Source organism: Pyrus communis, chromosome 1 (assembly GCF_041283825.1).
Source record: "Pyrus communis isolate YQ-2024b chromosome 1, ASM4128382v1, whole genome shotgun sequence".
NCBI classification, from domain to species: Eukaryota; Viridiplantae; Streptophyta; class Magnoliopsida; order Rosales; family Rosaceae; genus Pyrus; species Pyrus communis.
In genome coordinates, this window is record NC_142565.1 from 18,145,278 (window position 1) to 18,166,671 (window position 21,394).

The window sequence follows — 21,394 nt, forward strand, 5'->3', positions numbered from 1 at the left end:
ACACCAAACTCCAACCGTGTGAAATGTAATTAACCCTAAGTAATTTGTCTACATTATTTTTGAAAAATAAAAATTAAATTTCAGAAGAATACTAAACAGGTTCTAAATCTTAAAAAGAGTTTCAACTCGGAGGTTAGAAATGGATTAAATACGAAGTAAACTTCTCCCTTCTAATCCTAACAGTTTGGGATGATTGGAATTGATAAATTTTCTTCTTGATAATCCATCTCCTACCTTCAAACTGGTCATATTTTCAACCTAAGGTGAAGGAAGAAATATAAAAAAAAATTGTGACCAACTTTAAGGTAGAAGATACACAAGAAAAACACTTATCCTTTCCAACCATCCCAAATCGGTAGGACTAGATTTAATCAGGTTTAGGACTCAAATAACCAAATTTCAGCCATGTCTTCTTACACATTTACACCAAAACGAAAACATGTCCAATTAAAAGAAGTAAACCCAAAATTACTCAAAGCTGCACGACATGTTAACCAAAAAAATAATAATTGCCTATTTAAACAACAAACAAAAGAAAGAAGCATCAACATTACGCACAAGAGGAAGAATAATTAATCTCTCATATGCCCATCTTAGTCCTAGAGTTCCACTATCCTTGCACCAAATAGTATACATCAAGGGAATGACAAAAAAAAAAGAAGAAAAGTAAGACGTTTCATGTAACCGGAAAAAGAAAAGAAAACCTCAGAGATCCAAAGGCTGCCGGAGCATAAACACACCGGGAACATCAGGCGGAATTTTGTAAAACAATAGAAGCGAACAAACACAAGTTGTGTCTCTTTTAACCCTTCTGCATTTTTTCTACATATGCCTGCAGCAAATGTGAATACCGATACCGTAAGAAACATTGCCACAAAATTTACTACGTTAAATTTGTAACAGAGTAAACAGATGATAAACAGGATATGACAAGGAGTCAAAGTAGGCAAGGAGACACGGCCTCGTTAAAACAATTCCAAAATTAATATCCACATATTAAACTCCGCGGATTAGAAATTATAAAGTGTAATGCTGTATTGGAACAAGACTTCTGAGTTACAATACTACATGCCAAAACTTCTGAGTTAGAAGTCACACGCTGCCTACGTACTCAACGCCTCATCTTATTAGTTTTAAATTTCATAAATACCCCTCTGTGCAGAAGAGTAATTCTCTAAAAGAATAAAGTTCAATGTAATAATAACATAACTAGAACACAAAAGTTTTCCTTAGGCGTAACTCAGAACCAACCATTTCTTAATATGAATAATATATTTTAAATCAACTAGGATATCATATCATCCGGCACAATAGAAACTAGCTACAATGCAAATTCAATGTAAGAAAAGTTTTGGTAAGGATTGCACAAAAACCACCAGAATCACCACAGGCATAGAAAAATATAAAAATCTGAGAAATTCCCCATGCGATTTTCCGTGAAATATGTAGACACACTGGACTTTTCTCTGCATACCCAAATGCGCCCAAGCTTATGTTTAGAGAGCAGGGGGTTTTGAAGGCAGGTAGCGATGGCACACTGGGGTATAGAGGAATGGATTCAAATTCTTTCTTCAACGAAAGGAGAGAGGAGATGGAGAAGAGAAGAGAGATAAGAGTTGGGAATATCTTTTAAAAATGGTCATGGGAGCTACATGTGACCTTATTTAACAAAAATGGCCAAAATTATACAGAGGTGTCCATTACTAAACAGCAAAAGTCTCAAATGTGACATTGTCAAGAAACCGAAAAACGGCTCAACTGCACACACCACTAATATTCCCGCTTTGGTTTAAGTGTTATCACCTTTCTACAGACACATCAAAACACAAATAAGAAATCAGACTCAAAATGGTGGGGTAAATAGAATGAAGCTAGAGAACGAAAAGGATGGAAAAGATGACCTCAAATGCGTTCAAAAATGGACCTAATGCATTCAAAAATGAAGTTTAGTCATATAATAGATATTTCTTTTTTTATCGAAACCAAATTTTCATTAAGAACAGAGAAAAAGTACAAAGCAATGGACTCATCCACAGGACTAGCAACCTAAAAACAGAAAGAAAAAAAGACACTAATTAAAACTGGATTTCATTTAAGAATAAAAACATACGCCAACAAAGAAGTATTCCTAAACAAAAGAGAGAATGCAGAAGTATTCCTAAACAAAAGAGAGAATGCAGCTAGCATAAATTAATCAACAATATCAGCACTTACCTGTACAAGTTTAGTAAGCTTCGGTTTTGAAAATGATAGATAATGGTCAATCTTCTCTTGTGTCTGGGGAATATTAGCCCCCTGCATGGTACTGGTCACTTTATCAACCACCTTCTTCACTATCGTTTTGTAAGCATCTTTGCTGACTTGACCTTCTTTCCATGAGGGTTTTAAAAGCTCCTTGACGTTTTCCACAAGCGCAAATCTAAATGCACGGCTCCCCTTCACTTCCTTGAGTTTCTTGCCCCCTGTGACCTCCATGGGACCATTCTCTGGGGAATTATTCTCTTCCTGCGCACTCTTGCTTTCCTCGGCCCCAAGTGCACCATTTCCCTTGACAACCTCAGACTTTGCACCATGTTGACTTAATTGGTGATCCTTAAGTGTAGGTTCTTCTAGTGGATTATTAGTCTGTTGATAATTGTTTACATTTGCTCCACTAGGTAAAGACGATGGAGATACAACATTTGACAGGTTCTCTACTTTTCCATCAATGCTTGTGTTTCCAGCACTATTTGGCAAAAGACACATTTGATTGTTACTAATTCTATGTTCTATGCTATCACACATAGGATCATACGGCTTATGAGATACCACCGTTGGATCGCGCTGAATAGCTGCTGCCAAAAGCTGCTCAGTGGATCCTTCTGATTTGGGAAGGAGAGGTGCATTATGAGAATTTAAAGCAGCATAAATCTGTGGAAGTTGCTGCTGATTTCCAAGTAACTGAGCCAAAGAAGCTGAAAGATTGGTAAGTTCCGTAAGTTCTTTACCACCTACCAAATTTGGAACTTGAGGAATTCCATCAACTAGTGAAGTTTTTGCATCCCCTATATCTAACTTGGTCACAGATTTACTCTCTGGGGACAGTGTATCTTGTGGACTTTTTACAACTCCTCCGCATGGGATTAGGTTTTTACTTTGCCCAATTGTGCTTAATCCAGAAAAAGGAAAAGCACTTGAACTCTGGCCACTGTGGTCAAAGCTTTGGCGGGCCATGATATTTGCAGTAACATTTAGGTTATTAAGAAAACTAGAAGGTTCTTCAATGGCAGTCCTATTGTCATATCGCACGGAAATAACACCATCTACCCTTACATCCTTGTTCTGCAGAAAATCAGATCTTTCAGCTACCATTGGTTCAACAATTGAAGCAGCACCATGCACCTGAGTGGAAGGTTCTGAACCTCGAGTAATGCGACTATGCTCTTGTTTCCCAACATGGTTGGAGGATTGCACCGTGTAATTCCAATCAGGAGACATGTCACCAAGCCATTTTTCAGTATCTCTCAATTTAGGAAGATCCACATGAGCACCCACACTATCTTCATTCCACAGATTTGCATCCTTCTCATTCCTCTCAACTGTTTCATGACTAACACTACGGTCAGCACAATTTTTGTTCTCATTGTTCTGATCACACCCCCATCTATTATCATCTACAGACCAAGCACTAGACCTTACCTCTGGAACACCAATATTTCTGTTATCTACAGTCAACATTGCGGCATCTGACAGAGTCCCGGTATCACTCCATTTTGGACCACTCCATGCTGGGCCTGCATCATTTAAACTGTGACCTGGGCCCCACCTGCCATCCTGTGACTTTCTTTCAGGACTTGCACGAGCTTGAATATGATGAGAAAACCGACAATTCTTTTTATTACGACAATTTCCAGCAGCAAAAAATTTGCAAGGAATATCACTACTCCTGTGCGGTACACGCTCGGCACCTCGCTCTGTAGAAGTATCTCTGTTCCTTCTTTCATTTTCCCTTTCTCTAGTATTCTCATTTGTAGAACCTTTACTGAATCCATCAGAAGCACGATGGTGATCGAACTTGCAAGTTGACCCCCTCTGGCACTTCCCTTTTGCAAAATCACTACAATACACAGAATATCTTTCACTTTTTAATGGGTAGTACTTGGTATCAGGAGGGGTAGAGTATCTCGAAGCATCACGTTTCCTATGTCGACTTTCCCAGCTATCATCATAATTGGAATTACCCTCATGAAGAAATTGGCAATCACTACCCCTCCTGCATCTCCCAGTCATAAAATCTTTGCACAATTGAGCTGAAATTCCTGGCCTGCCTCTATTTCTGTCAAGGAAAAGTGATTCCCGCCTATAACCACGATCAGGGCTCCTACTCCAGCTCTGGCTCTTACTCCTGCTCCTGCTTCTACTTCTACTCCTACCTCTGCACATAACATCCACCAACAGCTTCTTCTGTTATATGCGTCAAAAAATGCTATCTAGATTATATTAACATAAGAAAAAAAGAAAAAAGTTAGTCGGAACTGACAATGAGTTAAAAAAAACAAGGCTAACCTCAGTGACCTTCTCCAACCACTTTTTGGGGACCGACTGCGATGTTCTCTCCACTCATCAAGACCAGGAGACATCCTTGTGCTGCAATTTCCATCTCCATCCCACACCATAGAGTCATTCATGTATCTATTGCATCCCTTATTGATACTCTCATTTTTATGTGAGCCTCTGCTTCCGGGCAAAGGTTCCCTGGATGGCAAATCTAAATCATGCTTAGGTCTGTGCAGATCATTTGTCTCCGGAGAAAGCCAGTCACGTCCAGATTCCTTATGATGAAATGCCCTACCTGCCTTTCCCATCCAACCGTTGTCCTGCATATTTGCATCTTCAAATTGAGGCCCTTCTACCAAATCCCATTTAGAAGACCGCTTTCTGTTGCTTCTACTCATTTCTCTCAGGCTTACCGACACCCTTTACTTATTCTTATTCGGAAAAATCTGGAGACATGAAAAAATCAATCAATCTCAAAGACATTTTCTGATCACTCTTGCGCATCCTTAGTATCATTTTAAGTGTACTAGAGTGTATAAAATATTGATGTTACCAAGACAAAAAATACATGTGAAACAATAAATAGAAAATCAATGAAAAACCAAATTTTATATCATTACCTATGAAGCAGAATTAAAAATATATTACCAGTTTCAGCCAATGAAGCACGGATACAGATACGGTGATACAATACGATACAATAGGACACGGCAATATGGCACATTTGTAAATATTAAGATATGATACAGCATGGATATGGAAATAAAATTTATATAATAAATATATATTTTATAAACATATTTTGAATAACAATTAAAAAATAATAATCATCTAAATTTAAATTTATATAATTCAAACAACAGGAAGGATGGTAGTGGTGTAGGTCCGGTGGGCAATGTAGTTTTGTTAGTGTTGGGCTTTAGTCCCATTTAAACCCTTAAAAATAATAAAAATAAAAAAAGAAAGAATACGGCGTGATTTTTGTCTTCAGAAACAAAGGAAACGGTAGATCGACCTCCTACCAAATTGTGTCATCTTCTTCGCGAGGCCTTCTTCCACCAGATCACGTCATCTCCGTTGCGAGCCCTTCTTCCACCAGATCCCATCAAAGGGCAAAGGAAGGGATATCCGTATCCATCTGTCAAACGCCGTATTCATCAACCCAGATACGTATCTAAGGCGCACCCGATACGCAATACGGGACAGAACTGCCGTAGCTGTGCGTCGTAGGTTTCAGCTAAGTATAATAACAATCTTTTTGTCAAAAAATTGAGGACATCTCTATTAGCACTACAAAAAAGTCATTGCACTCCTCCCTCGACTTGCAAGAAGGAATGCAAGTTGACAACTTTGGACACCAATGACTGCTACAATGGAATAAAATCATACTTCAATTAGACTGACCAAAGAGAATATGGATGCAGAAGATACAACCTGTCATGGAGTATATATAAAAAATACACACATGTATTTTTTTTAAAGGAGATATGCATATAGTAGAAAAAAAAATGAAATGTAAGAATAAAAGGTTGTAGAGACCGTCCAAATAAAGCATGACATATGTCATAAGTTTTCTGGATACAAAAAACACCTAGTCTTACAACAGGGAAGAACAATCAGCAATTTCCTAAGCCCCAAGCCAAATTGATGGCCACCACAAGGTAATGAAGATACACTCAAGTCTGTCTCCACACAAGTCAATAAATTTCACCAACTAGCCATATGCTCAACTTCAAGCACACAAACTCTCGCCTTTGCATGGCTTTTGAATCATTGCATGCAGGCATAATATCTCTCTGCACTCGAGACATTTTGATTAAACCAAATATGCAGCATCTTTCTCAATCAAGGATTATTCCTATTCAACTTTTGAAGGCTGTAATAATTCAATAATTATGCTTTCAAGCTCCTCCCCTCACTTCATCATAACACTGATTAACATTTAGCATCAGGGGCATCAAAGTTGAAGGTTGATGTATTCTCTTCTAACTTCTTGGACTATGAAGTAATTCTATTTTGTTATCCCCAAACCTTTCAGAGCAACCTCCAGTCTAAGAATTTATCGAATAATATGTACTAAGTCCCAATGTAGCTCTTTTGTAAGGATGCTATTGCAATCAGTTACTTTTGAACGAAATTGGTAATCCCTCCATGCAGTGACCCGCATGAAATTACTGCAGAAAATTATACTAGATATTAGCACCCAGTGAATGTACTCTTATTGAGTAACATAGATCTAAAGTATACACTAGATCCATCTATCAAGGTGCCTAGGGTACTAGCATAAGTTTACAAATGTACAAAACAATGAAAGAGCAAGGAAACAAACAAACAAAATGAATCAGAATGAAAATAAATCATCCATAACAAGGTGATAGCCAAATATTAGAAAGGTTCCAAAGAAAATAAGCCTCCCTACATTCCTATCTTCTACCATTCGAAAGACCTCAACTTCTCTCCTTCAACTTTACCAAGACAATATTCTCTTGGAATATCACATCTCTACCTATCCATATATCATTTGACGGTTTGACCCAACATAAAATTTAAACATACAATGATCGCCACCTACATTATTTACCTTTTAAAGACAATAATATTAGACTAAGATCATATATATCCGAACTAGTTAAAACTAACTTATTGTTAGGCCAATCTACATCTCAATAAAATTTAAACGAAAAAAATAAAAATAAAAACTGACACGGGAACTTGTTCGAAGTCAGGACACCAATTGGGCCACACCAATTACCAAGAATACATAGTTAAGCAACTACAAGAACTTCAAATCACACTCACAAAGTTAAAGCAGTAGAATTAATCCGAGGCATAAAAGCTCAAATCTTTCTACTATACAACAAAACCCAACTCAAATTCTCTATTACCCTCAAAACCAGTAAGATTCTCATTGATCCAAGTTAAAAAAAGTAAAAAATAAAAAATAAAAACACACACACAAAGAGCTGAAAAAAAAAATGTAACCCTAAACCCTAATCATTGAATTGAAAGAAAAACAAAAGCAAAAAAATTAAAAAAAAATAAACTAATACGAAACCCTAAATAAGGAATTGAAGAGTAAAGAGAGAGAGAGAACTTACAGAAATTAGAGAGAAACCCTAGAGTGCGATGGGAGACCTCCGCCGCCTGTAGGACTTTGCCATATTTGAATCCCTTTCTTTGTCAAAAGAGGGGTGTGAGAGTATAGTGGGTGGAGGAAAGGGCGCTGGGGAGAATGAGAGGAGCATTTCACTGTGGGCCCGCTTAGAGAGGAGATTTTTTCCTTGGGCTTTTTACCAACAAGTCCAATATGGAGCCCAACAAAACAAAACGGCCCACATATTCAGAGATTGGATAAGTAAGTTGAAAAATTAGTTACTTGTCAGAAAGTTAGAATGGTTTCTCCATTCAACAATGCAAGTGCTGCCGATTGAAATCAGCAACTTACTTCACTTGCTCAAAGGGTGGATGCGAATGGTAAATTGATTGACATTAACGCGAGTACCAAATAGAGTGGGGAATGCACCATTTAAGGCCCTTCAAATCGACACACAATTGTCATGCGCAAACAACCTCTTAAAGACCTTGATTTTTATTTTCCTTTTTCCCGCCAACACACTTTCAGTTTGGATAAACAACACTATGAAGGCAACCGGCAACATCTTCAGTTTAGATAAACAGCACTAGAGTCATAGAATTAGCCGATCAAGGAGCACCTTCAGTTTGGATAAATAACACTACTTCGAGACCGCCTAGTATTTATCCAAGCCCCAATCAACAAGGATTTCCAAGTCCTTGTTGGAAGAGTCATCTCATCAGCCTTCTCATGCGAAGTGAAGTGTTACCAGGTTACTACATTCGGCACATTGAAAGCCGAATTTGATATTGAACTTCACAGAATTAGCAACCTTGTCTTCAAGCTCTAGAACCCGAAGGGCGAGACGTGTTCCTTCCTCGGCCGCAGTCATGAGATCAAGAAGTTAGCAACACACCCAACACCACATCAACACTCATTTTACTCCCTGGCCGAGCTCGGCCGACGAGTTGGCACGCCCAACATTCGACCGAATGACGTTGTTAGCTTATTAATTATTCGACATGCGCGCCACATAAGGTAAGTAGTTTTTAGGGTCAACAAATACACATTTGCAACAGTAGAATTTTCTCTCACAGTATGAAATATGCATTTTTGAGAAAGATATTCCTTTCGCAAATGTGGGATAATGACACTATTGTTGTCGTAAGTTTTCGTTTTACTAATATATGCACGCTATCACAAATGTGAGTGTGACCGTTGGGTCCAAAGCTAAATTTTTTAGGTTTAGGCCTCACCATTGGACTGCTTGGGTTTAAACACAAATATTTTGATTTGGGTCTTCCGGAGTTGGTCTTGCATCCATCGGTTCATCCACACCCCAAGGAACAACCATATATCCATTAAGAAAGTCAAATTTAATGACTATCCAAGTTCAACCACTCTTCCCATTCAACGATAATATTAAAAGAAATTACTGATAATAAGTGTCATAATATTGCATCCAAAGACGAATACTGAAATCTAAATGCGCAAATAATATCTAAGTCCAAATAATACATACATACATATATAAACATACATACATATATAAACATACATATATATATATACATACATATATAAACATACATATATATATACATACATATATATATATAGACCCTTTAAGGGAAGAGATCTTCATTTTTTTTTTTTTAAATGAGGACACCCTCTTAACCATTAGATTTGGTTTTAATGAAATTCTGTGGTTAAAATTAAATCACAGGCCACATAATCTCAATCATAGAATTTCATTAAAGTCAAATCTAAAGGTCAAGAAAATGTCCCCTTTTAAAAAAAAAATGGGGTTCTCTTCCCTTAAAGGCTTCCAATATATGATTGCTTAGTGTTGTCAGAACCTAAAACTATATTAATAGAACTCTGGTTGTCAACTAAATCTTAATGAAATTACCTCTTTAACACTCTAATTGTGACAACCCGTTCCAAATTTTACGTTTTTATTTTATTTTAAAAGCGTGAATTTATGAAATTGCCCTAGAGGTAAGGACTTTGACTTCCGTTGACTATCGACTTGAGAGATGTGGGACTTATTCTTTTAGCATATCCTCGTAGTACTCATTGGTACGAACGTATAGGCGAAAGCCGTTTACGAGTTCAGATTATAACGGTATAGTTACGGACGTTCGAAATTGGTTATTCAAGGTTTAGTGTTTATTTAAATTAAATCCCCACTTTGTGGGGGAAGCCCAATCAAAAATGGAGGGAGGAAAAAAAAAAAAAACAAAAAAAAAAAAGGAAGTGGTTCCCGTCCACCTGCACCCACCGCGGGTCCATTTTCCAAGGCCGATTCCGGCCAACTCCGGTGGAGTTTTTCGATGCCACCACCACCATCTTGAAGCTCTCATTCCCCTCTACAAATCCCACCCAAGAACCACCTTGATTAACCATGGTATGGGGCGGTTTGAGACCACAGAAGTTGACGAAAATCAATGGTGCTCCGGCCACCCTTTTCGATTTTCCGGCAAATCGGCAAAGTGATGGCCGATGCCACCACTTGGACTTTGTACCCCTTCATCCCAGGAGCAAAACCCAACCAACCTTGACCCCGTTGGACCACCGTAGACGACGAATCGATGTCGGGAAGTTTTAGGCATCCGCCGGCTTTGTGGGAAAAATTGACCATCTTCCGTCCACTTTTGGACTTTGTGGCAGGTATGAAAGTTGCTCCACTCACTGAGATCTTCATTTCTGTGAAGTTTGAGAATTTTTGGAAATAGTTGGATTTTCCGGCGAGTCAGGGCGGCCGACCGCCACCCGCGGCGGCGCGTGCGGTGGCGCGTGGCCAGTGGGCCGCCAATGCAATTTTTAGGCTATGTCAAATGTCTTGAATTCAGTTTTGTCATTTGAATGACGTAGGTTGATAGTTGGAACCTAAATTCGTTACGATACGTTACTTGATAAAAATGTGAATCGATGATCCGACCGTTGGATCGTCACCAAAATTGGATACATTATAATACGTAATATTTAAAGATCATAGGAATTTATGGATCGGGAATCCGACTTACGGATCTTCCTGAATTGGATTTGTAAGTTAGTAAAATAAATGTTCACGGCCACTTATTTTAGGCAATTGGCGGAGATCTGACCGTTGGATCGTAATGAAATTTTAATATGTTATTCTAGAAACATATTGTGGATCGATGGGAGTTGCGGATTGGAAATCTGATATGCGGATCTTCCGGGTCAAGTTATATAAGGTTGTAAACCCTACCGTCGATCTTTGATCGACGGTTGACTTGTGGTCAATGGGTCTCAAACTATTTTAGAATGTCGTTGAGGTTGTGTTTTATGTGAATTACGTATTCTTTGGATAAGAGTTCTGAGATGTGATTTGATAATTGGTCACAGAGACCAATCATTCAGGACGCCTCGATGTGTGCGCTAGAGAATCTTAGCGTGGACTCCAGGTGAGTGGATCTTTTCCTTTTTATCGTACATATTGTTGAGAGTTCTATCGACACTTTTAAATTGATTAGGTATATTACCTTCGTATAATTATTGTGAATGCTTGAAGTACCTATATGAACTATGAATGGCTTAATCCCTGTCTAGGGTACGTAGGCAGTCTAACGAGACGTTAGATGCAGCCATAAAATATTTAAGACAAAAGCCTTGCTTGGGAAATTGAGTAATGCGAAGGAAATTGGTAAAGGCAAGTTTTAGTTTTATGAATTAGTTTGTTAAATTAGTGTTAATTGGGTTGTCATGGATAATTATCCCTGAAAATAAGTAGTTTGGGAGTAGGGCGTTATTGATTGTACACTTCTCACTGTATCGTTTATAATTGAAAATGCTACGACATGGTTGAGTATTAGATTGCATCATGGTATATCCATATGTATATTACTTGCATATAATTATTGGGAATGCTTTCAAGTGCAAAGGTGAACTCAGGACACCCAGGTAAGTTCAGGTGAGTTTATGGTATTAGTTGAATCGATTGAGTTATAGCATGACTATAGTTATGTGTTAGGCAACTTCGATACTGTCGTACTGGTTGCCATGAGTTCCACATGTTATATTGAGATGCATTGAGAGCTCATAAACCTGCACCCCGGTGTTAGTGCTCCCGCCCGTGGCCAGGGCACAGTCCTTCACATGATGTTCACCTCCCGCACCTTACGCTCACCTTGGATTCAAGGTAGGTGCACAGTCCTGTCGTACAGACCACTTTAGGTGGTTCCGACTCATAGGTGACCCGCGATTATTCGCCCAGTCTTCACGTGATCGTAGCACTTGAGCATATTTATTTACACCCAGTCCTGTCGTACAGACCACTTTAGGTGGTTCCAACTCGTGTGCAGGTATACTTATTGAGCTATTGGCTAGCCAGGATTGATGAGATATGGATAAGTCGTACATGTCACTATAGGTGACTCCGACTTATATGCTAGCCATGATTGATGAGATATGGATAAGTCGTATAGGTCACTATAGGTGACTCCGACTTATATGCTAGCCAGGATTGATGAGATATGGATAAGTCGTACAGGTCACTATAGGTGACTCCGACTTATATGCTAGCCAGGATTGATGAGATATGGATAAGTCGTACAGGTCACTATAGGTGACTCCGACTTATATGCTAGCCATGATTGATGAGATATGGATAAGTTGTACATGTCATTTTAGATGACTCTGACTGATATATCACTTTGTATTGATTTAGTTCATTTGGCCTACTTATTAATGTATGGTGGAGTTGATGGCAAACCATGGTTTTGGTCATTTTTGAGTATGGTTTGGATATATGTATATATGTTGTACTGTCTTATGGAAAACGATATTGGTTTTACATTTAGGGGCATTACTTTTAGAGAGGTAATAACTTTGGGAAGCTTGGTTTTATTGCTTACTCACACCTTCTGTTTGGTGCCCTCCAGGTTTTAGCTGCTGAGTTTGTATCGACAAGAATATGTGGCGAATCTTAGTATTGATGGATATTTCTGAGGGTATGATTCTTACCCACACTACTGTACCTTACTTATGCTCTGACATCGCGTGTGAAATGGGTTTCGCTCCCACTCGTAGCGCACTCTGGTACTTAGACACTTTTAGATTCAAATTTATTCACTTTTTATACACTATCACATTTTATGGCTTCGTCACCTTCTAGGTGTCGGCCAGCACAGCTCGATTCAGGGTCCAAGTGGACTTTCTGGGTCGGGGTGTGTCACTAATTAAAACTGAAGAGAAATAAAAAAATATTAGTAATTTAGTAATTACAAGACCACAAATTTTATTGTGAACCTCACAACCAGGTAATAATAATAGACTCTATTTAAAAATGAAATTATTATTAGCATTCTAAAAATCTTATTTGGCACTCCAAACTTTCTATAATTAGAAAGAAAAGTACACTTGTGAATAGTGTGAATAAGATTTTTGGAGTGCTAATAATAACTCCCTTTAAAAATTCAAAATTAAATTAAAAAATTGGCACACGTCCTTCTCTCTCATCAAATCTCTTCGGCTTCCCTCTACATCTTTCTCACCAAAATCCTCTTCAACAACTCTAACCACCCCACCTCTTTCATCCCCTTCTCCCACCCTGCTTGCCTCTAACCCACTTGCAAATTATGTAGGCTCTTCCTCTCCTCCAAAACCCTAATCACCTTCCACCAGACCCACCACCCAACAACTTCTCCCACATCCTCTACGTTTTCCCCCATGACCCCTCTGTCGCCGCCCCCTGCCTCTTTGACCCACGAATCCTAGATTGGAACCACTCCCACCATGAATGGGCATCCAATGTTATGAAGGTATGAGCCTCGTTATTTAGTTTCTGCATCTTATGCGAGGTTGGAGGAAGAAATTTTTAAGCATTAAAAATCCCTTGCAATTCGTTAGATGTGTCATCAAAATGCATATATTAATCATGATTTATCACTCCTCATTTACTTATTTTGTTGCATTCGATTGTTTTTACTCTTTGTTGCAGGGCTTGCTTTCATCCAAGTAGAGTTCCTTATTATACAACTTTTGGGAGATGTACTGCAGTTAGTGATGATTTTAGTGTTTCATGTAACAATATCTTTACAAATTATTATAAATTCTGAAAGTATTGCCTAACTCATAAGTTTGGTTTTATTTCACTAATGTTAGTAATTGTTTTTCATAAGTTCATGTAACACATCTACAATGGAAAGAATTTTTTTTTTTCGAAATGACATATACATTGCACATTGATTATAACTCATACCACAACGAAAAAAAATTGAGTTGCACATGTATAGCGTGTGTGCCGATTGCTAGTCAAAATTAATCTATGTGTTAAAATTTTTAGAGTTCATAATTTGAATTATACTCTCCATCACCAACGAGTTCCCCAAATATCTCCTGATAACTTGTTGCAGCATGAACCCAAGGCATTCCATACCCATGTATTTTAGCATACAAGTAAATCCAATGACGTCAAAGTTCCTCATTTCACCATACGCGGGTAGATGAGTATGAATTACTCCTATTTGACTTCAAAAAGAATTTTCATCTTGTAGTACGAATTGCTTAATCACTAGCTCCTCCATCTTGTCTTTAAATTTCTGCTCTCTCCCTTTCCCATTTTGGTTGATTATCTCTTCGAGCATAAATGAATTTGAGCAGGACGAGCCTACCTGTTGTTGGCATGTGTCAATGTACCAAAGAGATTCAATGTATGTTAGCATGGGTCAATGTTCCTAAAATGGGATTCAATGTACTAGATATCCTTGTACTTCTATATATACTTTCTCCTTGAGAGAAGAATACAAACAACAATTCAAACTGTAAAACTCTCATATAGTTTTACGCTTTTATCTTGGCATTAGAGCAAATTTTGACCTATCTCTTCCCTAGGGGATCTAAACCCAAAAAATCTATTCTTGCCGTGTAGCTTCCTTGGTTGTTGGCCCTAACTTGTTGATTGTCTTGTGTTTTGGACAATCCATTCTACCCAAAATCAAAATTTACTCGGTGCCGCTTTATGTTTTTTAAGCTGCACACAAATTTATAATCCTTGCCGTGCGGCTTGTTATTGGCAGTCGGCATTGAGAATCTTAAACCTAAGCCTATTGTAGCAATCCGCTGCAACCATGGGAGAGAAGACAATATTGTCTCTTATTGATCAAATATCCCTCTTAGATGATCGAGATGATTTAGAAAATTCGGTAAAACTTTTAATAATGTCTAGAGATCGTGACTCTTGCATTTTTTTCTTTGAAGATTTGGTTGACAAATCATTGGTATGTTACCCCTGCATTTTTAAGAACAAATGGCATATCCTTGTAACAGTACGTACCTCGGTCAATAACGAAGGATGTCCCTTCCATGTCTGGCTCATACATCTTTATTTGATTGTATCCGGAGTAGGGATCCATGAAGCTTAGCAATTCATGACCTGCAGTTCAGTCTACTAGCAGATCGATCCATGGGAGCGAGTACGAATCCTTTGGGCAAGCTTTGTTTAGGTTCGTGAAGTCCACGCATACTCTCCACTTGCCAATTTTCTTTTGCACCAGCACTACGTTCGCTAGCCAGTCTGGATGATGCACCTCAATGATGAAGTTGGCATCTTTTAGCTTGTCATCTTGCTTCGCTCCGTTTCGTAATTTCGCTTCCGCTGGATAATTGGTCTAGTAGTTGCGCCTAGTGAAGGTGGTGGCAGATCACAGAATGATCAATCCCAGGCATGTCTTCCGCAGACCAGGTGAACACACATCCTTGTTGGCCCGCAAGAAATTGGTAAACAACTTTTTCTCTCGATCGGTCACTTCATTATCTTTCTCGGCGAAGTGAAGTCTTTTATGATTCGTTATTCTCAGGTCACATTTTAGAGTTCAGCCAACAGACAGCCGAACCATTTTGACGATTAAAACAATCATCTTTTTTGAGTGTCCATACAGTTCAATGCCGATTCGATGGACCTATATTTTCACCAATATAGTTGAGGTTGTTGAACCAGAACTTCACAGTGAGTTACATAACCTTGTATTTTTTTGAACTTAAGGCCGAGACTGTTCCTTCCTCGGCCGAAGTTTCTCAATTCAGAAGTTAGCAGCACATTCCACTACATCACAACAATCAAGTTATTCGCCCGGCTGAGCTTGATAGCGAATTGGCACACCCTCATCAGCATTCAAACCACCAAACGATGTAGTTAACTTCTAGGTAATCATCTCGGGCATCACATATGCTTAGTAATTTTAGGATCGAAAAAATGCTTAATTAATTGGTAATTAAAATAGGAATGATGAAATTGTGATTAGGACTTCATATATATATATATATATATATATATATGATGACAGATACACACACACACACTTACCTTTCTATATGTATAAATAATACGATGACAGATAATTACAGTTTCTATATTGATTGGAGGTGTTGACCATTTGATTTGTAAATTTCTAAGTCTCTTTTAAATCTATATATGAACTTTTCAAAAGTATTAATCTATATCTCTCCTATTTCAAAAGTATATTGAAAAACAAAAACCTACTCATTAATTCATCTCAGTATTTATGGAGATAATTACAATACATGCATGATGCATATGAACTTGTTGCTATTTGAATAATACTGATTCATTAATCATCAAAATATGCGCTCAATTAAGCATTGATATTAAGGAAAGCGGCTGAGGTGATGGCCCTGGAAAACTCGTGAAAATCGATACGGCCATCGCGGTCGGTATCCGCCTCGTTCATCATGCCGAACAACTCCTGAACCGTGAGTGGGTGGCCCAGCTTGGCCATCGAGTGGGCCAGTTCCGCCGGGCTGATGTACCCGTTGGCGTCCCTGTCGAACATGCTGAACATCTGCCTCAACTGATCGTCACTGTACGAACACGGGCACCTGGCGTCGTCTTGTAAGAGTCCGTTGAGGTCCGGCCTCATCAGCGCCACGAACTCCGAGAACCCGACCAATCCGTTGTGGTTGGTATCCGACTTTCGAATCAGAGCCTGCAGCTGCTGATGGCTCGGCTTCAGCCCAAGCGACAGCAGCAGTGAACCCAACTCCGGCTCGGTCAAGCTGCCGTCTTTGTTGCCGTCAAACGATCGGAAGATCTCGCGCAGCTGTGCCATCTGCTCCTCCTCCATATTCACCGCCGCCGCCACCGATTTATATTGTTTCCTTCTAGTGCTACTACTGGTACTGCTAATGATCTTGCATGAGTAGGTTATTGCGATGAGAGTAAATTAGGGTGAAGATATATAATGCATAATATGGTCATGGCCGGCACAAATAATTCAACTAACATTGTGAATAGGGTGAAGATAAATATAAAGATCACTAAACGATAGGAAATTAGGAACAAAAGACTTTGATTAATTAAGTAATTAATTAAAAATGATGAGTGGCCTGCAACATCATCAACAGTCGCTTGGGCTGAGTAGTTAAGGTTCGAACCTCTTAGGCGATGATTTCTTTTTAATTTTTGTTTATTTTTAATTTTTCGATAAATACTTGGCTCATTCCTAAAAATTATTTCAAGTTGAAACGATAAATATGGAGACGTTTGACAGGCGGCGGATCAGACATAATCATGGTTTAAAAATTTCTTCGATAAAGTTGATATTTTCGTAGAAATATTCAAAAAATTACAGAAGATATAGAAATTGGGGTTACGTCTAAATTTCACCTTTTATCGAAGAAACTCTTTAGTTTAGGTTTAGGTTAAAATCGGCATATATCGTCAATATTTCTTACATATCTGTTAAATATCAAAGAAATTTTATATTTTGTCAAAACCAATGCTTGACAATCCCTAAAATTTCATTTTAAATTTCTATTATTTCCATTAAAAGCTATAGGTGTCTATATCGATATTCGATATATCCGTCGATAGGAAATTAGGAACAAACACTTTGATTAATTAAAAAAGATGAGTAGCCTCCAATGTCATCAACAGCCACTTTGGCCAAGTGGTTAAGGCATGTGCTTGCTAAGTGCATGGGGATCCCCCACAAGAGTTCAAACTTCTTAGGTGATGATTTATTTTTTTTATTTTGTTTATTTTCTTTTTCATAAATACTTGGCTCCTTCTTAAAAATTATTTCAAACAAAAAAGGCCATTTGTGGAGACGTGTGATGGTGGTGAATCTGATTTAATGCTGCTTAGTACTACGATCTAGTAGTATTCCCCTTCACTTGTAAATGAGAGGTCTTATGTTTGATTCTCGCCAAAGACAAAGTTGAATCACATTATTATGACAAGCCCATTATAAGGTTTAGCCCACTCCCACACCCCCTTAGACCATCTCCAATGTGACGTCCCACATCACCCAGAGGTGTGATCCTTATATGTATATTCCCATCCCTACCTAGCACAAGGCCTTTTGGGAGCTCACTGGCTTCAGGTTCCATCGGAACTTCGAAGTTAAGCGAGTAGTGCGCGAGAGCAATCCCATGATGGGTGACCCACTGGGAAGTTCTTGTGTGAGTTCCCAGAAACAAAACCGTGAGGGTGTGTTGGGGGCCCAAAGCGGACAATATTGTGCTACGGTGGAGTCGGGCCCGGGAAGTGGTCCCGCCCGGGTCGGGATGTGACAATTTGATATCAGAGCCTAACCTTGGTCATGGTGTGCCGACGAGGACGTCGGGCCCCTAAGGGGGGGTGGATTGTGACATCCCACACCACCCAAGGGTATGATCCTTATATGTATATTCTCATCCCTACCTAGCACGAAGCCTTTTGGGAGCTCACTGGCTTCGGGTTCCATCGGAACTTCAAAGTTAAGCGAGTAGTGCGCGAGAGCAATCCCATGATGGGTGACCCACTGGGAAGTTCTTGTGTGAGTTCCCAGAAACAAAACCGTGAGGGTGTGTTGGGGGCCCAAAGCGGACAATATCGTGCTACGGTAGAGTCGGGCCCGGGAAGTGGTCCCGCCCAGGTCGAGATGTGACATCCAACCCTTGGAGTAAAACCTAAAATTTTTAGCCCACAAAATTTGGGTTTTAACTCAGAAACAATTTTTTTGCTCTAACTCTTCTGGCCTAAAATTTTAGCCTCAGATTATTAAAGAATGAATTTAAGTTATTTTTTTAAATTAAAACAATAAATTAACTTAAAAAAAAAAAAATTATGTGTACTATCATAAATTATTTTTATGAACATTTTAACCTAAAAATATTTACATTCCAATAAACATTGAAAAATCACTAAACCGACACATAAAACTCATGAAACGCTATGGAAAAATGACACACCCCGACCCAGAAAGTCCACTTGGACCCTGAATCGAGCTGTGCTGGCCGACACCTGGAAGGTGATGAAGCCATACAATGTGATAGTGTATAAAAAGTGAATAAATTTGAATCTAAAAGTGTCTAAGTACCAGAGTGCGCTACGAGTGGGAGCGAACCCATTTTCACACGCGATGTCAGAGCATAAATAAGGTACAGTATGTGGGTAAGAATCATACCCTCAGAAATATTCATCAATACTAAGATTCGCCACAGATTCTTGTCGATACAAACTCAGCAGCTAAAACCTGGAGCGCACCAAACAGAAGGTGTGAGTAAGCAATAAAACCAAGCTTCCCAAAGTTATTACCTCTCTAAAAGTAATGCCCCTAAATGTAAAACCAGTATCGTTTTCCATAAGACAGTACAACATATATACATATATCCAAACCATACTCAGAAATGACCAAAACCACGGTTTGCCATCAACTCCACCATACATTAATAAGTATGCCAAATGAACTAAATCAATACAAAGTGATATATCAGTCAGAGTCATCTAAAATGACATGTACAACTTATCCATATCTCATTAATCATGGCTAGCATATAAGTCGAAGTCACCTATAGTGACCTGTACGACTTATCCATATCTCATCAATCCTGGCTAGCATATAAGTCGGAGTCACCTATAGTGACCTGTACGACTTATCCATATCTCATCAATCCTGGCTAGCATATAAGTCGGAGTCACCTATAGTGACCTGTACGACTTATCCATATCTCATCAACCCTGGCTAGCCAATAGCTCCAATAAGTATACCTGCACATGAGTCGGAACCACCTAAAGTGGTCTGTACTACAGGACTGAGTGTAAATAAATACGCTCAAGTACTACGATCACGTGAAGACTGGGCGAATAATCGCGGATCACCTACGAGTCGGAACCACCTAAAGTGGTCTGTACGACAGGACTGTGCACCTACCTTGAATCCAAGGTGAGCGTAAGGTGCGGGAGGTGAACATCACGTGAAGGACTGTGCCCTGGCCACGGGCGGGAGCACTAACACCTGGGTGCAGGTTTATGAGCTCTCAATGCATCTCAATATAACATGTGGAACTCATGGCAACCAGTACGACATTATCGAAGTTGCCTAACACATAATTGTAGTCATGCTATAACTCAATCGATTCAACTAATACCATAAACTCACCTGAACTTACCTGGGTGTCCTGAGTTCACCTTTGCACTTGAAAGCATTCCCAATAATTATATGAAAGTAATATACATATGGATATACCATGATGCAATCTAATACTCAACTATGTCGTAGCATTTTCAATTATAAACAATACAGTGAGAAGTGTACAATCAATAATGCCCTACTCCCAAACTACTTATTTTCAGGGATAATTTGAAGGATTATTTTTGAAAGATGACATGTTCATTTAAGCAACATCATTAGCATGCAATTAACAAATTAAAGGCGGAATCATGCTAGCATGCACTTAAAAACAAAACATTACCCATGAATGTTCGAAGCCTAGTAAAATGGTGAACCAATAATCAACTCAAAACAAAGTGAGTTGAAATATATACCTTTGTAGATTCCTCTTTGTATTTAAACAAAGGCTAATCACCCAAAGAGAGGGCCTTCATTCCTTGCATCTTAGATCTATGGATTTGGATGGATGAAAAAGATTTCTCCAAAGTTCCCAAAATTGAGAACCTCTAATGATTCATCACCAAGGCATAATGAAGAAGAAATGAGTGACCTTGGAGGAGTTTGATTGCTAGATGATCCCTCCAAGGTGGCCGAAATTTTAGAGAGAAATGAGAGCTTGTGTTCTCATCCTTTCCCCAAAAACAACCCTTAATGAATTTTAGGCTATAAAGTCAGTTTGATTGCTAGATGATCCCTCCAAGGTGGCCGAAATTTTAGAGAGAAAGGAGAGCTTGTGTTCTCATCCTTTCCCCAAAAACAACCCTTAATGAATTTTAGGCTATAAAGTCCTTTATATAGTCCCTTCAAATAAGTGACCTAATGGACCAAAAGCCCTATTCTTCTAACATGGCCGGCCTATAGGGTTTATTGGGCTTTCAAGCCCTTTGTTTATTCAAGTTGTCATACAACTTGAGTTAATGGGCTTGACATTCAAATCCCATTGGGTCTTGCGGCCCAAAACTAACCCGAGGTCTTTAACGAACTTATTCGTTTGATTAATTAACATATTAATTAATCCTAGCCTTAGATAAATAATTAAACCATTTAATTATTCTTACTCATCTCCGTTGTTTCTTCAAACTCTACCTTACTCGGTGAACGATCCATTAGGTTCCTTTTAGCGAGGCAGTGGGCGATTAAAACTCTTTCTAATCGATTGTGAATTGAAACTTACTTTCAATTCTCCCGTTAGTGATAATACACTTTTAGGGCTTCCACAAACCATGGTTGACGCCTAGCAGCATGTCATGGTTACCCAAGCTAATCAGAAGAGGTGGAGAACCTATTCAGTTTTAGGATTACAAATGCAATACGGTCTTTCTCTAATACAATACTCTTGACCACATTGTTTGGTTCGATAGTTTAT

The 21,394-nt window shown here is 38.8% G+C and overlaps 2 protein-coding genes across 8 annotated transcripts; both read right to left on the reverse strand.

The window, feature by feature from the left end:
• Nucleotides 1–468: 468 nt before the first annotated feature.
• LOC137720569 (zinc finger CCCH domain-containing protein 38) lies at nt 469–7,799 on the reverse strand. Of its 7 annotated transcripts, none has more exons than XM_068459650.2 (5): nt 7,635–7,757; nt 5,559–6,710; nt 4,546–4,982; nt 2,215–4,414; nt 469–832 (listed from the first exon to the last, which is right to left on the reverse strand). In XM_068459650.2, exons 3-5 carry the CDS (start codon nt 4,932–4,934, stop codon nt 803–805), a joined length of 2,619 nt encoding a protein of 872 aa, XP_068315751.2. In that variant the 5' UTR covers nt 4,935–4,982; nt 5,559–6,710; nt 7,635–7,757; the 3' UTR covers nt 469–802. The 7 variants fall into 7 exon arrangements, with proteins under 7 accessions (XP_068315751.2, XP_068315752.2, XP_088555536.1 ...); XM_068459651.2 differs by having other exon boundaries at nt 5,552–6,710; XM_088699410.1 differs by having other exon boundaries at nt 5,552–5,773; nt 7,635–7,739.
• An 8,297-nt stretch (nt 7,800–16,096) lies between these two features.
• On the reverse strand, nt 16,097–16,858 carry LOC137719499 (putative calcium-binding protein CML18). Its single transcript, XM_068458549.2, has one exon. The coding sequence runs from the start codon at nt 16,714–16,716 to the stop codon at nt 16,228–16,230; it is 489 nt and encodes a 162-aa protein (XP_068314650.2). The 5' UTR covers nt 16,717–16,858; the 3' UTR covers nt 16,097–16,227.
• Nucleotides 16,859–21,394: the final 4,536 nt, after the last annotated feature.